Source organism: Montipora foliosa, chromosome 10 (genome assembly GCF_036669935.1).
Source record: "Montipora foliosa isolate CH-2021 chromosome 10, ASM3666993v2, whole genome shotgun sequence".
Classification (NCBI taxonomy): Eukaryota; Metazoa; Cnidaria; class Anthozoa; order Scleractinia; family Acroporidae; genus Montipora; species Montipora foliosa.
The window spans coordinates 10,128,168-10,151,810 of NC_090878.1; the positions used below are offsets into that span (position 1 = coordinate 10,128,168).

The following is a 23,643-nucleotide window of genomic DNA, read 5'->3' on the forward strand; positions in this document are numbered from 1 at the left end:
TATGCCCAAGGATAGGTCCTCTAAACCTCTCTTTTAAGCTGAAATTTAATACATCGAAAAAGACCTATTCGAATACATGATTTTATCTTTACAGAAAACAGAATGATTAAATAGTTGAGAGGCCCGATCATGCTCACCAGCCTAATTAGCCAGCATCAAAAATACCATAATACTCATTGTTTATCCCTCCAAAATTTTGCATAAGCATTATTTTTATTTCCTCTTGGGACTTGCAGTGGTCCAAAGAGAAACTGTAAACAATGCTTATGCAAAAGTTTGGGGGAACAAAGAGTATTATGGTATTTTTGATGCTGGCTAATTACCAACGTGATGATAGGATAGCAGCTGGAAGCTAGCCCAACACAAGTATTCAACAAGATAGAATCTATCATTGGACCATTTTTATCCAAGACGCAAAATTCGCATCAAATTAGAAAAAAAAAAATGTTAAACAAGGTTAAATGTTTACTGATATACTAGGGAATGATGCCATAGAAAACCCGATAAAACTTATGATGTAACAGAAGTAATCTTCAAACGCCCTAAGGAAAGGATGACTTGTCACAGACAGTTTACAGCCTGCAGAATATAACAACCCCATACAAATCGCAATGAAATCTGTTGCCTGTATTAGCCTAATCCGTTTGTCCGACAAAGGTAGGTTGGACTGCAAAAATTAAATATTCTCTTAATGACAATTCAGGTCAGGTTAAATCCATTCTGGTCACCAGAGCCTCGGATCGAGAAGAGCTTTGGGGTCGAGATTGAGGTTAAATCGTACGCTTGAATGTTTCACAAATAAGACTTTGGCCCTTTGCCTGTTCATGAAAGAAATCGGTGGCAAATTCTAGCGCTCTAACAGGGTACGAGTGACAATTGGGCAACTTAGTTCAGTCTCCTCGATTACTGTAAGAATACCAGAATCTCTTATTTTTGTTGTAGCCATTACATTACCAACCTCGTTCCAAAGGCTTTAAATTCCCCTCACTTGTTGCGGTTGGTACAAAATCATTATCCATTCGCGGACCTCAATTTAATAAAAAAAATCCACTACGATCAAGATCCTAAAAAGGTTAAACGGATAACTGGGATTTACCTCTTTACGAGCTAGACAAGATATGTAATCGTATAAGCGAGGCAAAGTCGGACAAATGCGTTTTGCAGACTGTTGTACCTCAGCAAAGACCACTAATTATAGAAATTACAATAACTCTCGCTTTTGAGTCTTGAATGGGGCTAAAAGCTTTAAGGCCTAAGACAACATATCATCCCCTAAAATTCTTTTATTTTTTTATTGAAAAGTCTGGAGCCGTACTGTCTAAATTCCCTTCCGTGAAAAGTTCGCAGCGAGCAGCGGACCATCGAGAATACCCATTCCTTGAATGGTAAAGTTAGAAGAGTTTCCGTAAGGCCACCTTGTAAAGCATTCTGAAATCTACTATCGTTTAAGACTCCTATGAGGAGAGACTTTACGCTGATAAATTAAAAAAGGTGTTTTACGATCGCAGTTGAAAGTTTGATTAAGTGCAAAGAAGGGTATCACTTTCTTAACGGATTAAGGGGGGTGAGTTCGACAGGTATAATAACGCCCTGGAGCGGAATAACTGCAAAGCCTCAAAGCTGAATTTCCTTTCTTGCTTATCCCAGCTGTGTCGCATTCAAGGAGTTGGGTTTCAGCGACCTGACGTGATTCTTATCGCTTAAGGATTATAACTGCTAAATGTTTATATAGATGCTATTGTTTTATCTCGATGGATGTTTTTACTAGACCAGGAGACAAGTTGCTTTTGTCACGAAGATCATACTTTGTACCCTTGAATCTTTCCTGATCTTGCTGTGATCCGGCGACGTCCTGTCTGCTGTCCCAAATCACGCGGTCGCTGTTGAGACGACCAGCTGCCTGCAGATGTGGCGTTGATTTGAATAAAAGCTCGCGGTTGGACTAGCAATTTAACTCTTTGCAAGAGGCCACCGGAGACGCAAGTCTTAGAGAAACAAGCTGAACCGCTGTGCGAGCAAGACTTGTCATTGCCTCTAATTCGGGTAAGTTGTTCTTTTGCAAAACTAGTAGAACGAGAAAAAGTTAAAGGAAAGTCGTTGGATGAAAAGGTAATTCGAGAATGATGATTTTATTTCTTACCCCATTCTTACCCCATGTATATTATTAATTAACACCTAAAACGGGAGATCTTCGAACGCAAAGGGTCTACCATATTGATGTTTAACATCAAGCTATTGACGATCTATTGACGTGTCAATCCTTTCTCTCGCCTCTCACAAAAAGGTCCATAAGATAGTTCGATTAATTTCGGAAGTAGTAAATCAACAAATTTTCTTAACGAGAATGTGCGGTTAGTTTAGTTTGAGTGCTCAAGATCGAGGTACAATTACTTGATAATTGGCTGCCTTCTCATTTTGTTGACTTTGGAAAAAGGTCTTTTCCTTGAATTATTTTGGGCACTAAAACCTTAATTTTTTCCGGAATCGTTTGGATTTTAGTTTAAGTCCAGTTATGAACGCGGCGCGTGCCTTAAACAAAACAGGCATTCTGATCTCTCTCAAGGATATATTTAGCCTCCACAGTATGGATAGTGCACAAACATTTCAACGTTTTTCTCACGAAAGATTCTAGGAAGTTTAAGCAGACGACAGCTGCGGAAACAAAAACGTCAGCCAAAAATATAACTTAGCGCTACCCCAAGTATTTCGCAATTATTCCATCTTGTTCACCTGGTATACAATACAAAACAGAAGTCAAAACAGAGAATGAATGGTTCATTGTTACATTCACGTTGTCGTCAAAACCTAAAATTTGGTGATTTCACGTAGTGGTTTTGTGGAGAACGGCAAAGAAATGCACGGAAATTCGTGGTGCACGTGCAGTACGAGTATTTTTTTTCTTTTTTAACCAATAATATTCTTGCTTTGTGGCGTTTCCGTAGCCGTAGCAGTAGCCTTTGCTTAAACTCCCCACTTTCATACAAAATACAATTCGTCAATCCTCAGAAATTCCAACCATGTTTATGCCAAGAAATTGGAAAAGTCTGTAATCGGGTGGGGAAGACACGAACGGTCCACAACCCAGACACTCTACGGTACATCAAAATTAACCACAAAGAACTGACGCAACGTCGATTGCAGTGCGCGTGTGTACCATATTATAGATGAAATGAGCTAAAGCTTAGAAGTCTTCATGGGACTGCAATTAATTGGGAAGGCTACACTGGAATTTTACGTCAAAGTAAACATGTTTTAGTTTTTTAAAAGATCACAAAAACAACTTAAATCAGGCTTTTTCTAAGGCAGAACACCCGCAATGAGATCTTTCAATTCGTCCTCAAATGTGTTTTTAGACAGAACTCTCAAAGCATAGTCAAAGGGGCATCGTCACGCACCTTCTGATCTTTTTTGGTTTAAACTGCAATGAAATAATTATTTACGACCTTGCTCGGACGTTGAATGCTATAGTAATCACAAGCGAAAGAGCAAAAGAGGTAATTACCCATGTTCATTTATTTATGCTGAAAGACGCACAAGCATTTTTGCAATGAACGGAATGTATATAGTTAGACGGAGAATCGCATGACTTATCATCAGACTATGAAGTCTTACAGTAGTTGTTTTGGTATCAATTAAGTAACCAGTCTGGTGTTTACCAGAGCAATTACATTTTCTTTGTCATTTCCGTAGCCTTCGAACATAGCGGCCATTGCGAAAACTATTGCGCAATAGTCATCTTAGTCATCACAAGCGGGGACTGTTGTTGATGCGAAAAACGACCTAGTCCTTCAGCAATCAGATTTTGCAATAAGAAAATAATGAGTTAGTGATGACACATGATACCGATTTCTCAGTATAATACAAAGTATCTGAAATAGTCAACTTAAATATTGAAGTCACGATCCGTTTCCATTCGAAAGAAGAATGGTAAATAGCTTAACCGCGCCTTCAAGTCGAAGTAAGAATTTGAGGTAGTCACATTTAGTACGTCACATTCCGTTTGCGGTACCGAATAGCTCAAAGGTAGTTTGCAACTTTGATTTTGCGAGGTCTTAGTGATCAATTTAAAGATAACTTTGGGTTTTCTTCAGCTGCCAGGGTTAGTGGAAGAGGCCCTAGGTAAGTTATATAGATACCGCCAAGACTGGCAAGGAATTTGGTCCGATAAAATGTTGTTATTTGGTCCTTGAAAATCTTTGTAGGTGTAGAATGTCAATAATTCCCCGTTTGTTTGCATTGTCTTACTTAAGGTTCTCATTATTTTACAGAATTATACTGATCCAAAACCAACAAAAACAATCACTTAAGACTTTGAAACTAACCAACTTTATTCCACCCTTCATAAACTGTGGACCGAGAAGCTAGAAAGGCCGTCTTTATAAGTCGCAATGCAAAAAACTTTTTCATAACGTTCTTGGTCAATTTAAAGTGCCCCTGAGATCAAAAAAACCACTTCCTTTTTTCCTTCAGATTTTGAAAGGGTGTTTGCTTAACACCTGACTGGCAAAATTTTGAGCTTTGATTTTTATTCAAAGGCCGTTTACTTTGAGTGTAAGTTTTGGATTTCACGGTCCGCCATTACTCAAGTTCAAAACAGACCGATTGGACCTCAGAGGGTTGGATCCAGGGAAAAGTGACGTCAGAGGCTCACTAGCTTAAAATGTCAGCGTGTGAACGCAGCTTATTGTATATGCAAAGCGTGAGTTTGAAAGTCTGAAAGCCCAAAACCCCCGTGCTGCATATTAATTCTGCGGCGTACACACGTATTGCATTCTTAAACTAGTGAGCCTTTGACGTCATTTTCTCCTCGATCCAGCTCTCTCAAGAACATAATGTTAGTAATGGCGGACCATTAAATAGGACAATTGCAGTTAAAATAAAGAGGTGTCTTTTTGAAATCAAGGCTTAAAACGTGGGTCACTTAGTGTTTTGTTAACATAGTTTTGAAATCCAAAGAAAAATATGAATTGATTTTTTGGTCACAGGGGCACTTTAAGTAACCAGGCCAAAATTGACATTGAAAAATAATCATAAAATGAGCAAATTGAAAAAGCGAAAGATGAACTGTGTAGAGCTATATAACCGATCTGATTTTCTTTCAAAAGTAAAATAACAAAATTAGTTCTTAGAAAGGTAGTCTTAACATTGATCTTGACATTACAAACGTGCCCATTTTGACTGATCACACGGATGCGATTGGGTTTGAAAGAAATTGGTCTTTCCGACTTTTTGTACCTAGTGATTAACTCCCAAACATCTGTTCTAGGTAGCTCAGTCATCTAGAGGCCAAATTATTAAAATAGGGCGACTGCATTGGCGATTGTTTGGTTGCGAAAGTAAAGGAAATAAACCGGCAAACATACAAACATACAAACTCCCCTGCGGCGTCCAAACTCAACGCGATCAAATAATGTTAGGAGAAAATGGAACTGAAAAGAAACATAACCATTTTAATAGAAATAGAGGAAGCTTGTTCTGCAAGTGCGGGCTATTAGTTTTTTTAGTCATGAAATCTTCTCCCTGTTGTTTTTAAAAATGCCAATTTGCTTTGACGCTTGTGATTGCATGCATGGGAATCCTGAGGAAAACTCGATGGCACTTCAATTTATCGAAACTTGTGCATGAGGTATCGTTTAGATAACTTTGTAGCTTAGCTTTCACACCAGAAAGTGCTCGCCCTAGAAAGTGTTAAACGCTCGAAAAACCATCTTTAAAGCTCTTTCAGGTATCTAATTAACCATATCAATCCAATTGGTACCAGATTTTGAATTTTTCCCCACGCCTTGCCAGAAATTCTAACAATCTATACCGCAGAAAGATTTGCTTATGTATGGTCTACACTAACTCCAAGCTAAGTGGATACGATAAAAAAACCCTTAACTCCTCGAGTACGAGTGATGAAAGCCCCTTTGTTTCGGGTTGAAAAGTTCGTGATAAACTTTGTTTGCGGTCTTGTCAGGCCATCTAGGTCAATTTGCTCTCCAATACCAATTCGTGGCTTTACGATAATCAGATTTACGCTATCCAACAATAATATTCTATCACAAGGAAAAGTTTTCAGTTGATTTGTCGATTGCTTTCCTTTTTTAGTTCTCTGCGTGATGAAAGGCCAAAAAATCGCGCTTTTTTCAACCAATGAGAAGGAACCTGGCATTTCCCCGCTCTGAATGAGGGCTAGACCGTTGTACTTAATTGTACCACTTTTAATTTGTCCAGTTCATTGCCTTGTCTCTCGTGATCAGGTTGAAGCAATAACCCTGGTGTTGCGAAAAACTTCCCAAAAACTTCACTCATGAAATTATAATCCGCTTATTATGAAAAGCTCGTATTGGATCGCTTTTTCCAAAAGACTGCATAATATGACAAAAAATACTTGGAGAATTTCATGCTTTAAAACACTTTCTATTTGAAACTACAGGGGGTGGGGAGAAATAGCACCTAAATTAGAAAGCGCCGGCGATCTCGCCATGTTATCTTGACACAAATTTAAATTATCTATTCAAGTGAACAACATAGTTTGATTTTAAAATATAAGTACTGGTACGCGGGCTTAAAGAAGCGGTAAAGGCGATCCCGGCGGAATGAAGCAAGTTAAGACAGACGATAATGTCATTTACCAACGCTACTTTTACTTTTTAACGGTGACGAAAGGAAAGCTTGGAAAATTGAAAAATTCAGGTTTGAGCGAATTTTTCAGGTATTCATTTCCTTACTGCCAAAGTAGCGTTTACAACTGCGCTGATATTCTATCTTAAATCCCCTCTCTTGGAATGCTGCCACCTTTGTCTTTTTTAAGAATGACATAAACTGTAAGCTGGTGGCGAAAATCGCGGATCCAGGATATTTCTTAGCAGGAGGTGCACCACTACGGAATAGCGTAGCAGACTAGTGACGTATTTTTTTTGCAGAATACCCCGCCAGTCTTATGAAACTCCTGAGGTCATCTCGGGAGGGAAGGGGGGAAGGGGGAGAGGGGGTGCGCGCACCCCCTGCATCCTCCCCCTAGACTAGATCCTCCCCTGAATCGTGACTCTTCCCTTAAAATACAGCCTTGTCTATTTTGAAAAAAAAAAGAGTTCGAGAGCATATTAAAAGTGCGATGGCAAGTTTCCAGTAGTTTTGTATTGACGGATGTAACTACTTCAAAAAGCCAGATTAGGAATGAAGCAAGGAAAAAGATTAGGAAATCTGGCTGATGGAGGCGTTGTGGGAGGCCAAGTTCATGACTGGCCCTACAGAAAGACTGGATTAGATGACAACAAGTCCTGTCACCAGTTAATCAGTTGTAATATCTACATATAATTTTCTACAGGTTACATGAACTCCGAGAGAAATATGGTCCCGTAGCAGGCTTACACTCTCATAAAAATCAGAATGATCGGCGTACGTGCTTTGATGGAAGCACGCATGACCAAGCTAGCGTTAAAGGTGCATACCCAGCTTAAGCTCGAAACTTGTAATCTGTGCAGAACGATGGTGACTCTTGCTTGTTTTCTTGAGGTTGTTAACCAATCTCTTTTCCCCGTTTTACATGTGTTTAGAATTTATCTCTACGTTTGAAACCAGTCCCTTTCCAGCCTTACGTCTCTCTTTTGTACTAGATGAATACACCTGACTTCTATTTTCGTGTAGCTTTTAAATTCTCCATCAGTGCCAATACGCTTACGTTTGAAAACGTTTGCTCTTTTATACGTTCCCCCATTACTCACTCTAAAATTCCCGATAACGCCGACAAAAACAAAGATTTTTGCAAAGTATCGTCTCGAGTATTACTACTGCGAACAACCGCATTCGAATACTTAAAGGGGCTAGAACACGCTATTTTAGGTAATTTTTTTTAATTTTTGTTAATTATGAGCTCTAAACGTAAATTGGCAGAGCAAGAGTCTTTCATTTGCAAAATCACGGCCACATAACAACTGAAAATGATTTTCCAGCTGTGTAAATGACATTTTGATATGGACTGATATAAATTTGAAAAAAGGTGGGCCGACGTTTTTCAAATTTACCCAAATTCAATCCATTTCAACCCTCTCCAGTTTTGTCCATCCATGTCCCTTCTTGGTTTCCCTGTGTTTTGTTAGAGTTCTTCTATAGTTTTGAACAGTTATTTTGATATTTTAGTTAATTCTATGACCACTCGATAAGTGCTGAAATTGACTAAAATTGCGTGGCCTAGGCCCTTTAAAAGTTTTGAAAACTTTGAAGCGAAAGAATAGAAAACGTTTGAAACGCATTAGTGTGGATAGGTCCGTCAAAACGGAGACTTTTGAAGACGGCGACATGAAAAGCGATGGAGAATTTTGAAAACCGTTGTTTTCATCGTTTTCGAATGCTTTAATGAGGCCCTCCCAGGGGGTGGGGGGTGGCGGTCCTTGTTCCCTTTAAAATATTTGCTTGTGTTCCCTTGTTCCCCAAATTACTTTCAAACTTGTTCCCAACTTTTTGATCCCTAAAATTGTTTTCAATCATTTTTGTTCCCCTGTTCCCTAAAATATTTTGATATTGTTCCCCTGTTCCCCAGTTCAAATTAGCCATGTTCTCTTGTTCCCCAAAACCCCTGGGAGGTCCCCAAAACCCCTGGGAAAAACGGTAGGGATAGTATGGATGAACATCACGACAATATGCATATTCCTCAAATTTTTCTCGTTATGCGTCAAACGTAAAAGTAGAAGATTGCGAGTCATGTTAAACCCAATAACAAAACATTTTTATTATGTGCGAAATGAGTTATGAAGATCTCAGCTCCTACGAAAGTCCTTAGAGTGTGTCTTTAGTAAACAACACTTATTAATAGGATTTGCGATCTAATTTAAGGGCTCTAGGTGATTGTGGGATTTCTTTGCCGCATAAAGAATAGACCCAGCACAAGCCGGAAATTGAAAATAAATCCGCTTAACACCAGAGGTAAAAATATGTTTCATCTCTCAAGACCGCGTAACAATACCTGTAATCCATAATGCAAACAAATCTGAAATGACAACAGAAAATTAATAACGGTGTTGAAATCCGGTTGGTTTTTTTTTTGCTTTTCTGCATCGCCGCAGTTTACTATTATCGCATTGACACAAGCTAAGTAGCACTTGGATTATCGGGACAGAATAATGAAGAGCAAAGAATCGCGCGTAATTTCTCCTTCATTCAACCAGGCAACGCTTGTTGTTGCTTATAATAGAGACATAGATTCCTTCTTGGGGCTAAGAGCAAACAGCAGGCGTTTGATTGCCAAAAGGCGTGACAACTTTTTTCCAATTTTTCCAACATTTTTGTGCTTTGACAGATCAAAGAAATGCAGCTGTAGCTAATAGGCAAGATTTAAACGAGTTTCATCGATTTTTTTTTGGGTCAAACCCAAATTTAAATATGCATTCACCACAACGCCATTCTCTCTGATTCCTCCATTATTGATGTTCTTAAGAAAGAAAATCAGCTTCTTTCCGGAAACCGAGAGGTCGTTCTATTTTGAGACCGTCTGGTGTTTTTCCACTCCCATGTCAAGTTTATCGCTCTCGAGTGCAGACAGACTGAATTAAAGTGGAACAAGAAAACTTACTTCCTCACAATCACTCACCGCGCACCAAGATAACAAATTGGTTTGGACGCGTTTTGTGTAAGTTGTTGAATCCAACTAAAAACAGATCGGCTCGTACTGTAGGTTCCGCTCCCGCTCCCCCTCCCCCCTTAATTCACCTCAACCATAGTGCAAGTAAAATTGGGCATCACAGCTGGCGGATTAATGTGCACGTGCGAGGCATTCGAGCGATGACATTCACTAAGGACCGAAGCCCTCAATAATACTCGTCATCAGGTTCTCGCCAAAAAATACAACTCTCGCACGTTAAACAAAATATTGCTAGCTCGGCCAGGCTAACGTTTTAACTGACCCAGATGGTAACTGACTCAGTAGCCCCTAAAATGTGACCTTACCGATGAAGGACAAACGCATTCACGAATATCTTACTTTTGGTAACTTTCTAATTTCTCATTGAGGAATGGCATAAACTGATTAAATGAAATTATCACGTGGTAACTCAACACGCCCACGCCCCCACAAGAAAGGAAAAAAACTGTTATAATCCGGTGTGCACTTCACGAACAATCCATCCTGAATGATCGGTAGGATCAAAAAAGCTTGGCTACAGGCAAACTATTCACTGAGAACACAAAAATGGAAAGGTTCCAAAACTAACTTGAAACTAATATTATATTGGATCAAAATCTCAAAGCAACTCTTTTTTCATCCTCGTGTAGGGGAGTATAGGCATGCAACCATTGCCAAGGACAGCAGATCCTAGCATTACTACCGGAAATTCCGTGCCCCACTCTCTGTGAACCGATGTGTGGGTTCATTCACGTCTTACAGGGTTATGAATATCGAATTGTTCTTACTCGAGAAGACTTTGGGCCAGTTATTTATACAAAGTCTAACTTAGGCCGCGGCTTAAGACAATCAGTGGACCTCCAAATATGTTTATAAGCGGTATATTTTAAGTAGATAAATTGCTGTCTAGTCTGGAATCCAAACCTTCTTGTTACCATCAGCAGCAGACAATATTTAGATATGATTGTTGGCAATATTGAAAATGGCTTAGAACGCGGTTTTGTTAAACATTGGCTAAACTATGTTTTAATAATCGACCCTTTAAGTCTGACCATTTGCAACTGTCATTAAAAAGTTAAGTTATTGCAACACCTTCTACTCCGGTTCTTTCAAGACTCTCTGTCTATATACCGAGATGCTTTGGGCACCTTTGTTTATGTTTTCATTTGACTTGAAGTAACGAGTGGGAAAGAAATAAGCGACAAAAAGCTACAAAGGAATACTAGAAAAGCTGGCCAGTCGAATAAAAAAAAAAATTGCAATGCGGAATAAAGCGCCGCTGCCGCTCTTGGACTTAGATCATGTTATCGGGTATTTCGGATTGATTTTGTCACCTTACGCGGCTCGCATCGCCATAAATATGTACAAAACAAATTTCAATAAAGTACATTCAATACTGATCTCCGTTGTTGGTAAAAGTGCTCGTTTGTTTTGCTTTTGACAATTTGTAAAAAAAACATATATGCTATTCATTGAATATACTCTTCCTTTCAAATTTGTTCACTAAGGCTCTGCTGCAAACGATGCCGTTAACAGTCACACGACTACTTGGGTATCGTTCAATTCGGGAATGTTTTCAGGAATGCTTTTAACTAGTAACCAAACAAAAGCATCTCATCCAAATGTTATATGAAACAATAATTAGAATTCCAAACAAGTCTCGAAATAAAATGAGTAACTATCCAGGTATTAATTATAAAGAGATTACAAATGCCACTCGGCTTATTGCGAAAGGACATCAGCAAACTCAGTTTTAGTTAAAAGTTTGTGGTATCACAGTGAATCGATTTGGGCTCTCATTGATCTCGAACTCAAATTTCCGTGAATATACTGCCTTTAGCGGATCAGCTCGTGGCATTTCTTGAATTGATTGTCGGTCTAACTGGTCAGTCCTCCAACCCACGTTCAAACGCTTTCGAATTGCACTTAACGACAAAATATCTCGTCCCTAATAAACTATGATAGTGTAGCTGTAATAAGAAGCACTAAGTAACAACAAATCTCGAGGGAGAGTCTTAAAACCGACACGGAGTGATTGGCCGTCTGAAAATTGAACTAAAGAGTTTAAAACGGCACTCCCAAGGTGGGCAAAAAAACCGATCGGTGGTTTGTGCTCGTGCTTAGCTTATGCCGAAATTTATAGGAAAAATCAATTAACCAACAGCAAAGATTTAATCGGGAAACATGTTTCACTCGCTAAATTAACGCTCAAGGCTCAAGGTTGGCGAGGAAGTGGTTACCCTGGCCTTAACACTTGGCAAGGCTATTCGGCCATAACACCCCTCTTCAACAGGGTCTCCCTGAGTCATCAAAATTCACGGAAAGAAAAAGGCGTTGAAAAGAAACCGTGTCATAGTCAAAGTTGAACGATTCTTCAGAAACACATGTAATGGCTGCAACTGTTCAATTTGCCCAATATATTCTGGTTTAAGATCATTTGAATCCAAGCATATTTCAATACTGTCAATTGCGTTTCCGCTGCTTTTAAACAGGCCCGCGCAATGGGCAGAGTAGAGAAAGTGATTCCCTTCACTTATAATCGGCAAATTTAACATTGTGGTTTGAAGACCAAGCTTGGACAAGAGTGTGATTGAGTTGTTTCGTTAGCAAAATAAATAAATCGATACATTGAACTTAGAAAAAGGGTGAGGGTTTTCGTGAATGTAGCGCGACCCCAATACCTTTAGGTGTCCAACTTGTGACCTTTCCATTACTTGTTCGTGTTCTCAACCATCGAATTAAACAAAGACTAGTTAAGCCAGCTTTAAACTAGCACAAAAATCTGGCACGGCGCTTCGAAATCACGGTAGCGTACCTACGTTTTTCGGGCGGCACGACACGGTACGGTAAATTTTTCGTGTGTGAACAGAACAAACAGAAGACATATTAGGCACCCTTGCCAGAAATTAAAAGGGTGCCGGGAACATTTCTGGACGTGTGCTTGGCACTCGAAATATTAGTATACCATGTCAATTTTGTGCGTGTGTAAAAGGGGTTCAGGACACATTGTCAAAAAACAACCGATCTGCAATCCTGATACTGTGGCTAAGAACTGAAATGTCAACAATAAATGCCCGCGCATTCACAGTCATGACGATAAGAATGTCTAAATCAGTTCATCAAGTGGTCTGTTTAAAATCATTTATTACCTGAATCACGAGAGAAAACCAAACCTTCAAGGGTAGGTTGCTTTAAGTTTTCACACTGATCATCGTGTTGCCATAAGCAGCAGTTCAACCCACTGTCAAGAGAAGTATTGTAGTCATCTATTTGACCCTGCCCTCGCGGCTAGACGCTGTTTCATGTATTTTGATGTTTACTGCGTGTTGCGTGTTCAAGCGTTTTGGCCAATGAAAACACTTCACTTCACTACAAAGTTAACTAGAGACTGACCCCTCACCATATCGGAAACCTTAGAAGAGGCAGAAAATCGCAATTGCTACCAAATGAGGCCGGATCGGATCCCGTGCTCAAACCTACAAGCTTGTCACTTGACATGCAGCTTAATTGATTTTGGAACTTAAAGAAGTGTTTGACTATGTACTAGCTGTTTAGTCTTCGCCGAACAAGGATCGCTTGAAGACAATGTTAAGGTGCTGATGGTGACCGGATGTAGTTAAAGGCAGTCCATGCTTTTTCCTCTCCCAAACCAATAAATCCATTGTCATCAATTGCAATATTAATAAGTCCTCGTTCAAGGCTCAGGTCGATTCGAAATTCGCACATCCTGCACGCAAACTTGAAAGCTAGCAGGGAAGGAAGTCACGCTATATATTTGCCTTCACGGAGAAAAAAAGCAAAATTATAAAATATAAATAAAGAGAAATTATTTGTCTGGGGGTTCAGGCCAATAATTATTGTCCATCTAAACTCTCTTTGTCAATTTAGACCTTGTTTTAGCCTACATGTTGTTTTACTGAAAACCAAAGTTGATATAGTATTGGCATCAAAGAATATGTTTCAACGTCGTCCATACTTTAGTACGGACAGCAAGGATGGATCAAACATTACTTCCAGTTTAAACTCCTAAATGCTCTCACAATTGGACAGGGTGAATTGTTAACACAACGCATGTTACATGATTAGAGAATTTATTATGAATCAACCCAGAGATATAATAACGTTTATATTAGTTATCAATGGCTACGAAAAGTTGATTTTATCCGACGCCTTCAGATTTGCGAACTGACGTGTCGGGCGTTAACCCTTCGGCCGTTGGAGCGAATACCTTTATCAAGACGATTTCCGTATCACACTCCCAACCAACGTGGCATCACAGTTCGCTCTAGAAACCAACGCCTTCATTCGTCACTGAGTTATCAATGGATGCCCCCAAGAACACTTCAATGTCTCAAGTACGTTCAATCAATTACGATATATATCTATACCGACAAATTGTGTTTTCACCCAAATCTACAAATAGCTCACAAAACGTCATTTGTACGTCACGAGAACCATGTTTTGCAAATTGCTGGATCATATAATCGTTGATCAAATTGATGTACAATATTACGCCGGAACATGATTTCTAAAACACCGAAGATCAGTATCTCGTTTTTCCGTGTCTCTTGCTTGCGATACTACAAATCAGTAAGGTCAATATCATGATCAGGATGAAATCAACACAAGTATCTTAAGACTTCTTTCAAGAAATATCCCGCTGTCAAATTCAAACATCAAAGGTTAACTATCGTTCATTTGGTAATTCCATCAGCTCCCCATTACATCCCTCCCTCCGCCAGTGCTCCGTTTTATGGGAATTTAAGCTGAAGCCATACAGACATTATAAGTCAGGGAGGGGGGGGATACAGACTGGACAAATTAATTTTGTGCGTCAGAAAAAAAACCCTTTTTCCATTACCTTTTTCCGTGTCGCGATTAAACAAACGACACTGAAAACGAATTTGTAAGGTAACAGCTGGGTTGAACGCACATGGTCATGGATATCAGTCCTGATCTTTTGTTTTCAAAGTCGCCTCATAGCAGCGACGCAAACAATATCACCTCATTGAAAAGAGATTCAACTCATGAAAAATCAGCCAATTCAATTGGATTCGTTCATTCTTCCTCTGTGCACCCGCTAACTGTACGCCTCAAACCCCGGCAAGACCACGACACTTAGAGTCTACTGATTAACCGAGAAGTGTGGCATCTTTGTAGTGATGGTTAAACTTTCCAGTCAAGTAAAAGAACAATACAATCTAGACTTTGTCTTACAACTCTGGCAAGTCCGTTCATAAACTATGTGAGAGCTGACTTCTGAAGCAAAAAATAATCGCAGTGTTAATAAAGCAAATTAGGTAGTTGCAACTGAAAAAAGACTTCTTAAACTACGTTTCCTCTCGTGTGTCCTCCATCAATACAATAAACACAATAAAACCTAGAGTTTGGCTCACAACTCTGGTTCATAAACTATGTGAGAGCTAAGAGACTACAACCTGACTTCTGAAGTAAAAGATCATCGCAATGTTAAGCAAAATTACGTAGTTGCAACTAAAAAAGCCTGCTAAAACTACGTTTCTCTCGAATGTCCTCCATCACAGCACACAACGATTGTAAAAACGTAAAAAGCATGGGACGCCTAATCCCCGGTTTCGTAATCCTGTGTCCTGTTCAGTTGTACAGCCCTTTCAAACTGCAATACGTCGTGATTTTGCAGTAAACATTAATGTTATATTTTACACTTTTTACAAATTTCGCGAATGTCTTCGATTTTCTCTTTCTTCTAAATGATAAAAAAGCCACTAGCTTGAATAACTTTACCGTTTGTCCCCTAAGGTTTCGAACAAGGAAACCCGTAATGGGACTCAATCCGAAATCAGCATCCTTCGAACCTAGTAGTTCTCTGAGACAATTACAAATATAACAGGTTGAACAAATACGAGATTTCTTTTCAGTTTGTGAAATAGCTTTACGTATTTTGAAATTCAGATAAAAATAGGCGAGATAATCCAGTCCTAAGTTTACTGACGTCAGTTGTACCTTTTAATAAATCAGAATTAATTGAGGAACTGACAGAATCACAAAATAAAGCTCATACCGTCGTTTTCTCATGTCAAACGACTCGATTTGTTTTCAGTTACACTGACTACAGATAGAAACAAAACCAACGGTATACATACAAATACAAAAACAATAGTATAATAGTCATAGTTAACAGGTTTATTCTGTTAATCATTTTGCAAAAAGTCACTGAGTAATCTATTAATTTTTTCGTCTAAACTCACTGGAACATACAGTCCTATAACGACCCCCGGAAACACATCGTGTATAAATAAAGATAAATCATCGTCAGGAGCAGCGGCAGCATTGACAACCGAGCTGGCCAAGTTTAATGGCGTAACTAGTACTTCTAAAACCTCTACTGAGACACTTTTAGGGACAGAGCACTTAGTCGAGTTTTTAACGGATAGGCCATAGCCGGGCTTGATTCTTTATGGGAACACTACACAACGTTTTTTCGTATGTCCATGCATGTAGCTTACTGACAATTCATCATTTTACAAAATGTCGGAAGCTTAAGTCGATAGGCTGAAATAACTGACATCCGATTTCAGTGAGTATAGCTCTGGAACTTGCATGTTTCCGTAGACAAGTGCATTTTTTTTTTTTTAATGTTGCAACTGCGACCGCGTTCACAACAGGGTGATATGAATGGCAATAACTTTTCAATTAATATACAGGGCTGTAATTTGAAATGTTTGTTTACTTCGTACCTACGAAAGTGACAAGCGTCATTCTAGTTTACACTAGGCGGGAACACACAACCGCTAAGTGTTCAGCGTAGTACTCCGGTTTCATGGGTGACGCACGCACAATATTTGGTTTGACGAGCATAATCCCAAAGACCCTATCCACGATTTTAGAGATGGGCCCATTGACCTTCGCAATTTGGTGGGAAAATCTTATTTTCATTTTTGCTTTACAATTTAAATATTGCGCTCTCAAACAAATACATTTGTCGAACGCAAGCCGCTCTTTTTAGACCAATGTCAACATCGGTTTGCCATAGTGACTACCGAGCAATTGAATCCGGGACATGACCTTAATTAATTGAATTCCTGGCTTTGTCCATGTTTTCCCTTAGCTTTAAATGAAATACCACGCTCGTAGACGGTCCTCTATACGCGGTCTGTTTTAACTCGCAAGCGTCAAAGTAACTTCAGGACCATCGGCGCCATTGTTAAAGTCTCACAAACATTTTTTTTATATTAGAGAGGTTAAGTATGACGTTTACGCCAAAGGGAAAATGTCGGAGTGAAATTACGGTTTTGCCAAAAATGTAAGAACCCTGCTTGATATTAGCTCATTTCTGTCCTGTTTGCTCCAGGAGTCAAAGGAACGAGACAAGTTAAAATAAGAGAATTTTCACGCTTTTATGACAAGCAGGAACCTGTCGTTTTCCATTTCCCGTTGGCCGTAAACGTCATTCTAAACCACTCAATCCCAATGCATCATTGCCAATTTTTGTCAACGTCCGGGTTTGCATTATGGCGTCAGAAAAATCCTTTTTTATCAACGAATTTGCTAAAATTACGGCCACTGGCCAGGACCTTCCAACAATAGTTAATCCAGTGACAGTTTTTGTATGTTTACTGGTGCCAGTGAAAAAATGATAAATCAAGCGATCATTAAATGTTCACCATTACAACAGTCTTGGTTTTGACAGGATTTGTATGAGTTGCGCAAGAAAATATTTCTACAAGACGTTGAAAATTAATAAAAGCATTCAAGTTTAAACCCCCCTCTCCTTTGTTTGCTAAATTCCATTTAAGAGCTTCCAGTTGACGAAGGTAACAATACCAGAGTAACAATCGGCATAGCAAGCAATTTAGACTATTCACCGCAGATAAGGTATACTGGCGCCACTTTTCTTAAGCCAACCCTAAGCGAAGTATCGATATTTAAGCTTCGATGTCTCACCCTTTGACTTCACAGACAATTCGTCCCTAAGCAGTTTTGCCAAACAATGGAAAACAATGAAATAGGTGTCGTAATTGTCATAATTACATGTTGTTTGCCTAATAAAGAGGCGTTAGCCGGAGACGAAAAGCAATATAAACCGTAAAGCTCACCAGAGGAGCTTAGTTGTGAAACGAGCTGATTCGGTACAGTACTCCAATTTTATCTTGTGCCTATCGGACTAACAAACAGCACGAAAGACTTCCGTGCTCCTTAGGTCGTCTAGTACTTAGAGTCCTCAGACGAATAACGTTTCTCTTTTATCAGTCGGTAAGTCTGACTTTGAAAACTAGCCATTGAAGCTATACGCTATAATTTAGACCCCTTAATCCCGAAACTTAGGAGGCAGTTTCGTGAGCACTTTGCAAAGAACGCAATCATTACCCCCACTTCGTTGTTGAATGAATTTTAAATATTTTCTCTTTCTTTTTCGTAGAAAGTAGTCTAAGATTCAAGAGAGAGCAATCTATTCATTATCGAGCCTAAGAGGTAAGAAGTTTGACTTTTTTTAGGTTTCGTTTGCTGTTGTATGTGGGTTAGTTGCGGAAATGGTGATTACGATACAAAGCCATTCTCACTTTGTTATTAACCTAAATGATAAGTTGATAAGACAAATTGCCCAAAAGAGATTTGAAAGCTGAGTGACACCACCAGTGTTGGATTTGTCGCTATTCGTTAAACCACTGGACTCATTGTTGTATCAGTCCTTTAGCTGACATATTCATTAATCCAGGAATCGACGCAAGGGTAATATAACGTATTCAAAACAACCAAATAGGCTACAAACAAATAGGGACTCGAATTCCTTACGCGCGCCTATTTGATGGGCTCTGTGATGTTATCATGAAACGAGCCTGACGGTCAAAGTGGGAACAACAAACTGCACATCGCTGCGAGCCACACTCTGTGTGACTACTAATGCCATTAAAGCCACAACGCGGAAACATTACAATGATGATAAAAATAGACAAGACAACAAATAAATTTTCTGGGAGCAAAAAAATACTGTTTCAAATTTGCGTGTCAAGTGCCGCGCCAAAAAGTTTATATTACCAATATAATATCATCGTGAAGATTCTACGTAAATTTAGTGGTTTCTACTGAATATTTTTACGCGTGTTGGAAATTCTCTCGTCTCGTCAGAATATTATTGCGAGCGGTACTATATAAGGAGCGCGCGCAAATTCATCACTAGTTTAAATTGTTTACTTTCCCAGCCTGCTGGTTTGATTTGGATGCAGAAAAATGTAAGAGAAATTAAGATAAATACTTTGTGGTAAATTAGCTCAACTTTAATTCTTTCTTATGTTTGTTTTGTTTAGAATGGGAGTTTTGGGCTTCAACTCTTGCTGGTTGCTTGTCTTCCTGATTTTAACGGATCAACGATGTATTTCTTCGTCCCCCGTTCTTCTATTGTCAGCTTTTAAGAAGAGCGAGTCCGTGGCGTTACCAGCCGAAAAAGATATACAGATGAGAAAGGGACTTTCCATTAAAGAAGAAAATGAAATTGCTACTACAAATCCTCCGTCAGAACTGAATAACCTTGTAGATTTATCGCAAGTTAAGACCAACGACATCGATTTTAGAGCAGGGAGAATGCAGAAGAAAAATGACTTGCCACCAGGTGCTAGTTTTGGCAAACAAGCATTCATGCAACTGAGGGACTCAAGTCAAATTGCTACTACAAATCCCCCGTCAGAAATGAATAACCTTGTAGATGTACCGCAAGGTAAGACCAGCGACATCGATTTTAGAGCAGGGAGAATGCAGAAGAAAAATGACTTCCCACCAGGTGCTAGTTTTGGCAAACAAGCATTCATGCAACTGAGGGATTCAAGGCAAACAGCCAATCAAGACCTATTGCTTAAAACCAAGCCAAATAGAAACCCGATTCAACTACCACTGAAACTGGATGATCGAGAGCTGGGCATTCAAGACGAACATAATAATCCTCCGAATCCACAAGTCCAATCCACGGTCAACCAACATCGACTAAACTCTGTTTTATCCCCGCATGTGGTTGTTCTCGACGATTTGCCCCTACATAAAGGCATGTCTCTCATAAATCTTGGTCATATTGATTTAAAACCAGACGTGTGCAAAGCTTATCAGTTCAAAGAAACAATAAGACACCGGGGTTGTAACAGCGTGAGTATCGATAACAACATGTGCTATGGACAGTGCAATTCGTTTTACATTCCCAAACGATTTGTATCTCGTTCTTACTGCGCTCCGTCAAGAATGGAAACATATGAAGTTCGACTGGAATGTCCCGGACAAACCCCTGACCATGTGGTAAAGAAAGTCTCTGTTGTCAAAGAATGCGCTTGCAAGGATTGTGGATTGGAAGATCCTTCGAAAGGAGAGTAACGATTCCCTATAATCAAAATTATCTACGCAACAGAGACGTGATCATCGATTACACCTTACACTCATTGGAAAAAAACAGATCGCGTCGCAGTAAAATTCAAAATTAGCTCGAACTAGCGCAAAGCGCACGTTTAAAGAAACAATTCGTACGCCTCGAAACGTCTTCGCAAGAGTCCAAGGCCTTAAAGAGATGCTTCATAAATCACGAGTGATGGATCAATACGGCAACCAATGTAGCATAGACTATACACATTTAAAAGTTGTAAACAAAATGTTTTTTTTTTACATGATTAAGGAATATTTACTTGAGGCGACAGCTTCCATATTTAAACAGATTCTCGAAACAGTTGAATAATACATATAAAGGAATACTCACATACGCGCAGCCATAGAGCTAAGCAATAATGTTAAGAGACAATATTCTGAATATTTTGTATATAAGAAATAGTTCTATGATTCACAGTGGAATGACAGCAGTTACACACAGGAGTAATATTGCTCTTCCTGATGAGAAAACCGGATAAAAAATTGTTTCCGAAGGAGATAAGATTATTTTACGCCGAAAAGATAACTATCTGAGTAACATTGCATAAATTACTGAGAAATCATACCTTTCTAGGCTTCACTTAAAAACAACGCTAACGATGGAATTACTCAATAAATTAAAGGTAGTATCTTTGTTGGGTACCTACACTTTTCACAGTCAGACATTGTTACTTAAACAAAGGTAATTTCATTGTGAAAGATTTCTGAAGAATTAAATAAAGACAAAAGCTCAAATCGAGATTTATGGCCGTTTGTCAATTGGAAATGAGTTGTGTCACATCAGACGTTACCTGCGCAGGCAAGGACCTTAATTAAACCGACTACCGTACATAGAATAATAAATGGTGGCGAGAGAAAACTACTCGGTAGGTTTCATCCGAATGGTTAAGGACTTCACTCACAGACTCAAAAGCCAGAAACACCTTGTACAGCATATAAATTAGCGATGGCATCATAGGACAGAACGTTAATACGACTTGTCACACTTGCATGATTTTAAACCCTGTAAAAAAGCCACATTGTGCAGCCTTGATCTATTGATAAACCTGCGGCAACGTGGAAAACTCTGCTTAAAGGTTCTTCCCAATACTTAAATGTTTGCGTTTCCGCTCTAAAATGTTACCAATGTCCATTTTTCTGTGGCGGTCACAGTTCAGCCTTTCTTCTGTCGGCTACAGACGAAAAAAATTCGACTGCTCATCCCTGAAAATGTACCTCGCTATAAATACGGATTTCTCGTAAAGACTGAATTAAGCTACCGAAGAAGCAAATTTAATCAGCCGTCGTTCAAAAACAACGATATGGTTCAAGGTAATATCGTTTGCAAATATCAAACAACTTCCCACGTAGATGAGTACAATTCTAAACGCAAAATTGAATTTCACGGATGTTATTACTTAATCGAGCCCCCATTAACAAGAGAAGTTGGTTAATTACAATTCAATGGATGTTCATAAATAAATTACCACAATCAAAGAATTTAATACTGAATAGAAAAACCATTACGGCTATCTTCAGCTATGTAAAACACTCTTTCGGTTCCAAACAGACGCATCGCTCTTTCCGCCGTTCTTTCACTAAAGCCCTCCTTCGAAAGCAATGCAATCGATATCACCTTATTAACATACGTTTGCCGGCGCCGTGTTATAGTGTCACCTCTTGAAAGTCAGTCGGCTGGCACGCGCATGGTGCTTAGACTGTGTGTCTAGCAAGCTAAAGTGAAATGAACAAAAAGCAATATAAGTATGAAGTCTCAAATACGTAGTATCGATCGCAGAAACCTTCAAGCATCGATACCTGGGCGATACCTGGGCGATGTATCAGTTGATTAGGTGGCCGGAAAACACTCCTTTTGAAATCTTTTCTGGAAGGCAAACTCGCATGACAGGAAAAATCGACAGAAGCAGTTTATTCTTAAAGCATTAGCCTTTTCTAGGTGTGGTATAATCCCGGGATTACACAAGTTCGCAGGGGTTTGGATTAGCTCACAACAGACGGCTTTGATAAGTGCAGTAAAGCTTTCGCTTACCAATATGGATTCTGGTAAACTTAATGGTAGTGTCTTTCTAGATTTAAAGAAAGCCTTTGACACTGTAGATCATAACATCTTACTGCGTAAACTTTCTTGTTACGGTGTCAATGGCAATGCTCTTCAGTTGCTTAAATCATATTTGATTGATAGAACACAAAGATCTTACGTAAATGGAGTCTTATCCACAGAACAATATGTATCATGTGGCATTCCCCAGGGAATACTTGGGTCATTTTTGTTTATAATTTATGTAAACGATTTCCCAAAATGTCTCCAACATACAAAACCTGGTATGTTTGCCGATGATACGTACATAACTATGGCTCATGAAGATATATCCACAATTGAATGTTCCTTAAATAGTGATTTAGCTGCAGTAGATGATTGGCTTCAGACAAACAAATTAAGTTGCAATACCTCCAAAACTAGTTATTTGACTATTGGTTCTCGGCAAAACTTGACAAAAGCTAAATTCATGAATTTAAAGATGGTTGATTGGCCAATTGAACATAAACCTTCTACTAAGTTATTGGGGGTTCATATTGATGAAATGCTTAGAGTAAGTCAAACGTAAGAATTTAAGTTCCAAATGGGCATTTAACAAATGAGATATGCATCGATTAAGACTAATTCAGTTTATGACTGGGGGAAAAATAAACTCGGTAGAAAAGCGTTTAAACTTCAATACAATAAAGCAAAGGCTGACGAGGGAGCATTGCGGGGCCTTGATCAACCTAGAGCGAGTTTCAATCGAGCGTCGTAAAACCAAAACCAAAGTAATTACTTTGGCCAATCAAAAACGACGGAGACAACCCAGTAAACCAATCAATACTCGAAGTAATTACACGTAGCCGACACAAAGCGTGGGAAAATGTGCACGCGCGAGCCACGATTGGTTTTGGTTTCACATCTGTTTGGTTGAAAAAGTGGCGCGAGAACTTTGAACTTGCTAAGATGTTTCCTTGTATACAGACACAACGCAGGTGAAAGCTAACAGGATGGATATTACGATCATTGACAAAACCAACAAGGAAGTTATAGTTTATCGAAATGAGCTGCCCATGGTTGGAAAACAGAGAGGCAAAGGATATTGAGAAGACCAAAATTTAAGTACAGTCAGCTGCGATTAGAGCTCATAAACGCATACCCTGAATACAAGATCATTCAAAACAACATCATTATGGATCTCCTCGGAGGTTTCTCAAGAGAGGTGGAGCAGAATATTAAAGATCTGGCGGGGGACAAGAGTGAAACCATTACGCTACAGATGAAGAAGGCCACCTTGACAAGCTCGTTGCATATTGCAAGGATATTTAAACTGAGCGGGTAGACTTTTTAACTGAACACTCCGATTGATTTTAACAGACATACTTTATTTGAACATCATTTGATCAATGATATTTTAAGACATTTATATGGTATTGTAATGTTTTAAATGTGATAGCAGATTTTAGTCGCGATGCGGCGGTTGTTTTTACGACTCCCCGCCCAGTCAAAGCTATACTCCTTAATCTGGGCATCCAGACGTTCGTTCTGCCATAATAATAAAATAATAACAATACTGGTTAATGGCATGTGGTGTAAAAAAACATGATAAGCTCAGGCCGGCTCATTCCTGGCTTGAGGCCCGGGA

The 23,643-nt window shown here is 39.2% G+C and overlaps 1 protein-coding gene and 1 long non-coding RNA gene across 4 annotated transcripts in view; one reads left to right on the plus strand and one right to left on the minus strand.

The window, feature by feature from the left end:
* Positions 1 to 1,903: 1,903 nt before the first annotated feature.
* Positions 1,904 to 21,001, plus strand: LOC137974264 (uncharacterized). 3 transcript variants are annotated; one of them, XM_068821142.1, is made up of 3 exons: positions 1,904 to 2,043; positions 18,000 to 18,052; positions 18,886 to 20,715. In XM_068821142.1, the coding sequence occupies exon 3, from the start codon at positions 18,887 to 18,889 to the stop codon at positions 19,931 to 19,933; it is 1,047 nt and encodes a 348-aa protein (XP_068677243.1). In that variant the 5' UTR covers positions 1,904 to 2,043; positions 18,000 to 18,052; position 18,886; the 3' UTR covers positions 19,934 to 20,715. The 3 variants fall into 3 exon arrangements, with proteins under 3 accessions (XP_068677243.1, XP_068677242.1, XP_068677244.1); XM_068821141.1 differs by lacking the exon at positions 1,904 to 2,043 and adding an exon at positions 17,676 to 17,833 and having other exon boundaries at positions 18,886 to 21,001; XM_068821143.1 differs by lacking the exons at positions 1,904 to 2,043; positions 18,000 to 18,052 and adding an exon at positions 18,690 to 18,810 and having other exon boundaries at positions 18,886 to 20,887.
* LOC137974265 (uncharacterized) overlaps positions 1,935 to 23,643 on the minus strand; it is a 40,990-nt gene continuing 19,281 nt past the window's right edge. Inside the window, exon 3 of the long non-coding RNA XR_011117408.1 lies at positions 1,935 to 2,064. This is a non-coding gene — a long non-coding RNA (uncharacterized lncRNA). The remainder of the gene's footprint in view (positions 2,065 to 23,643) is intronic.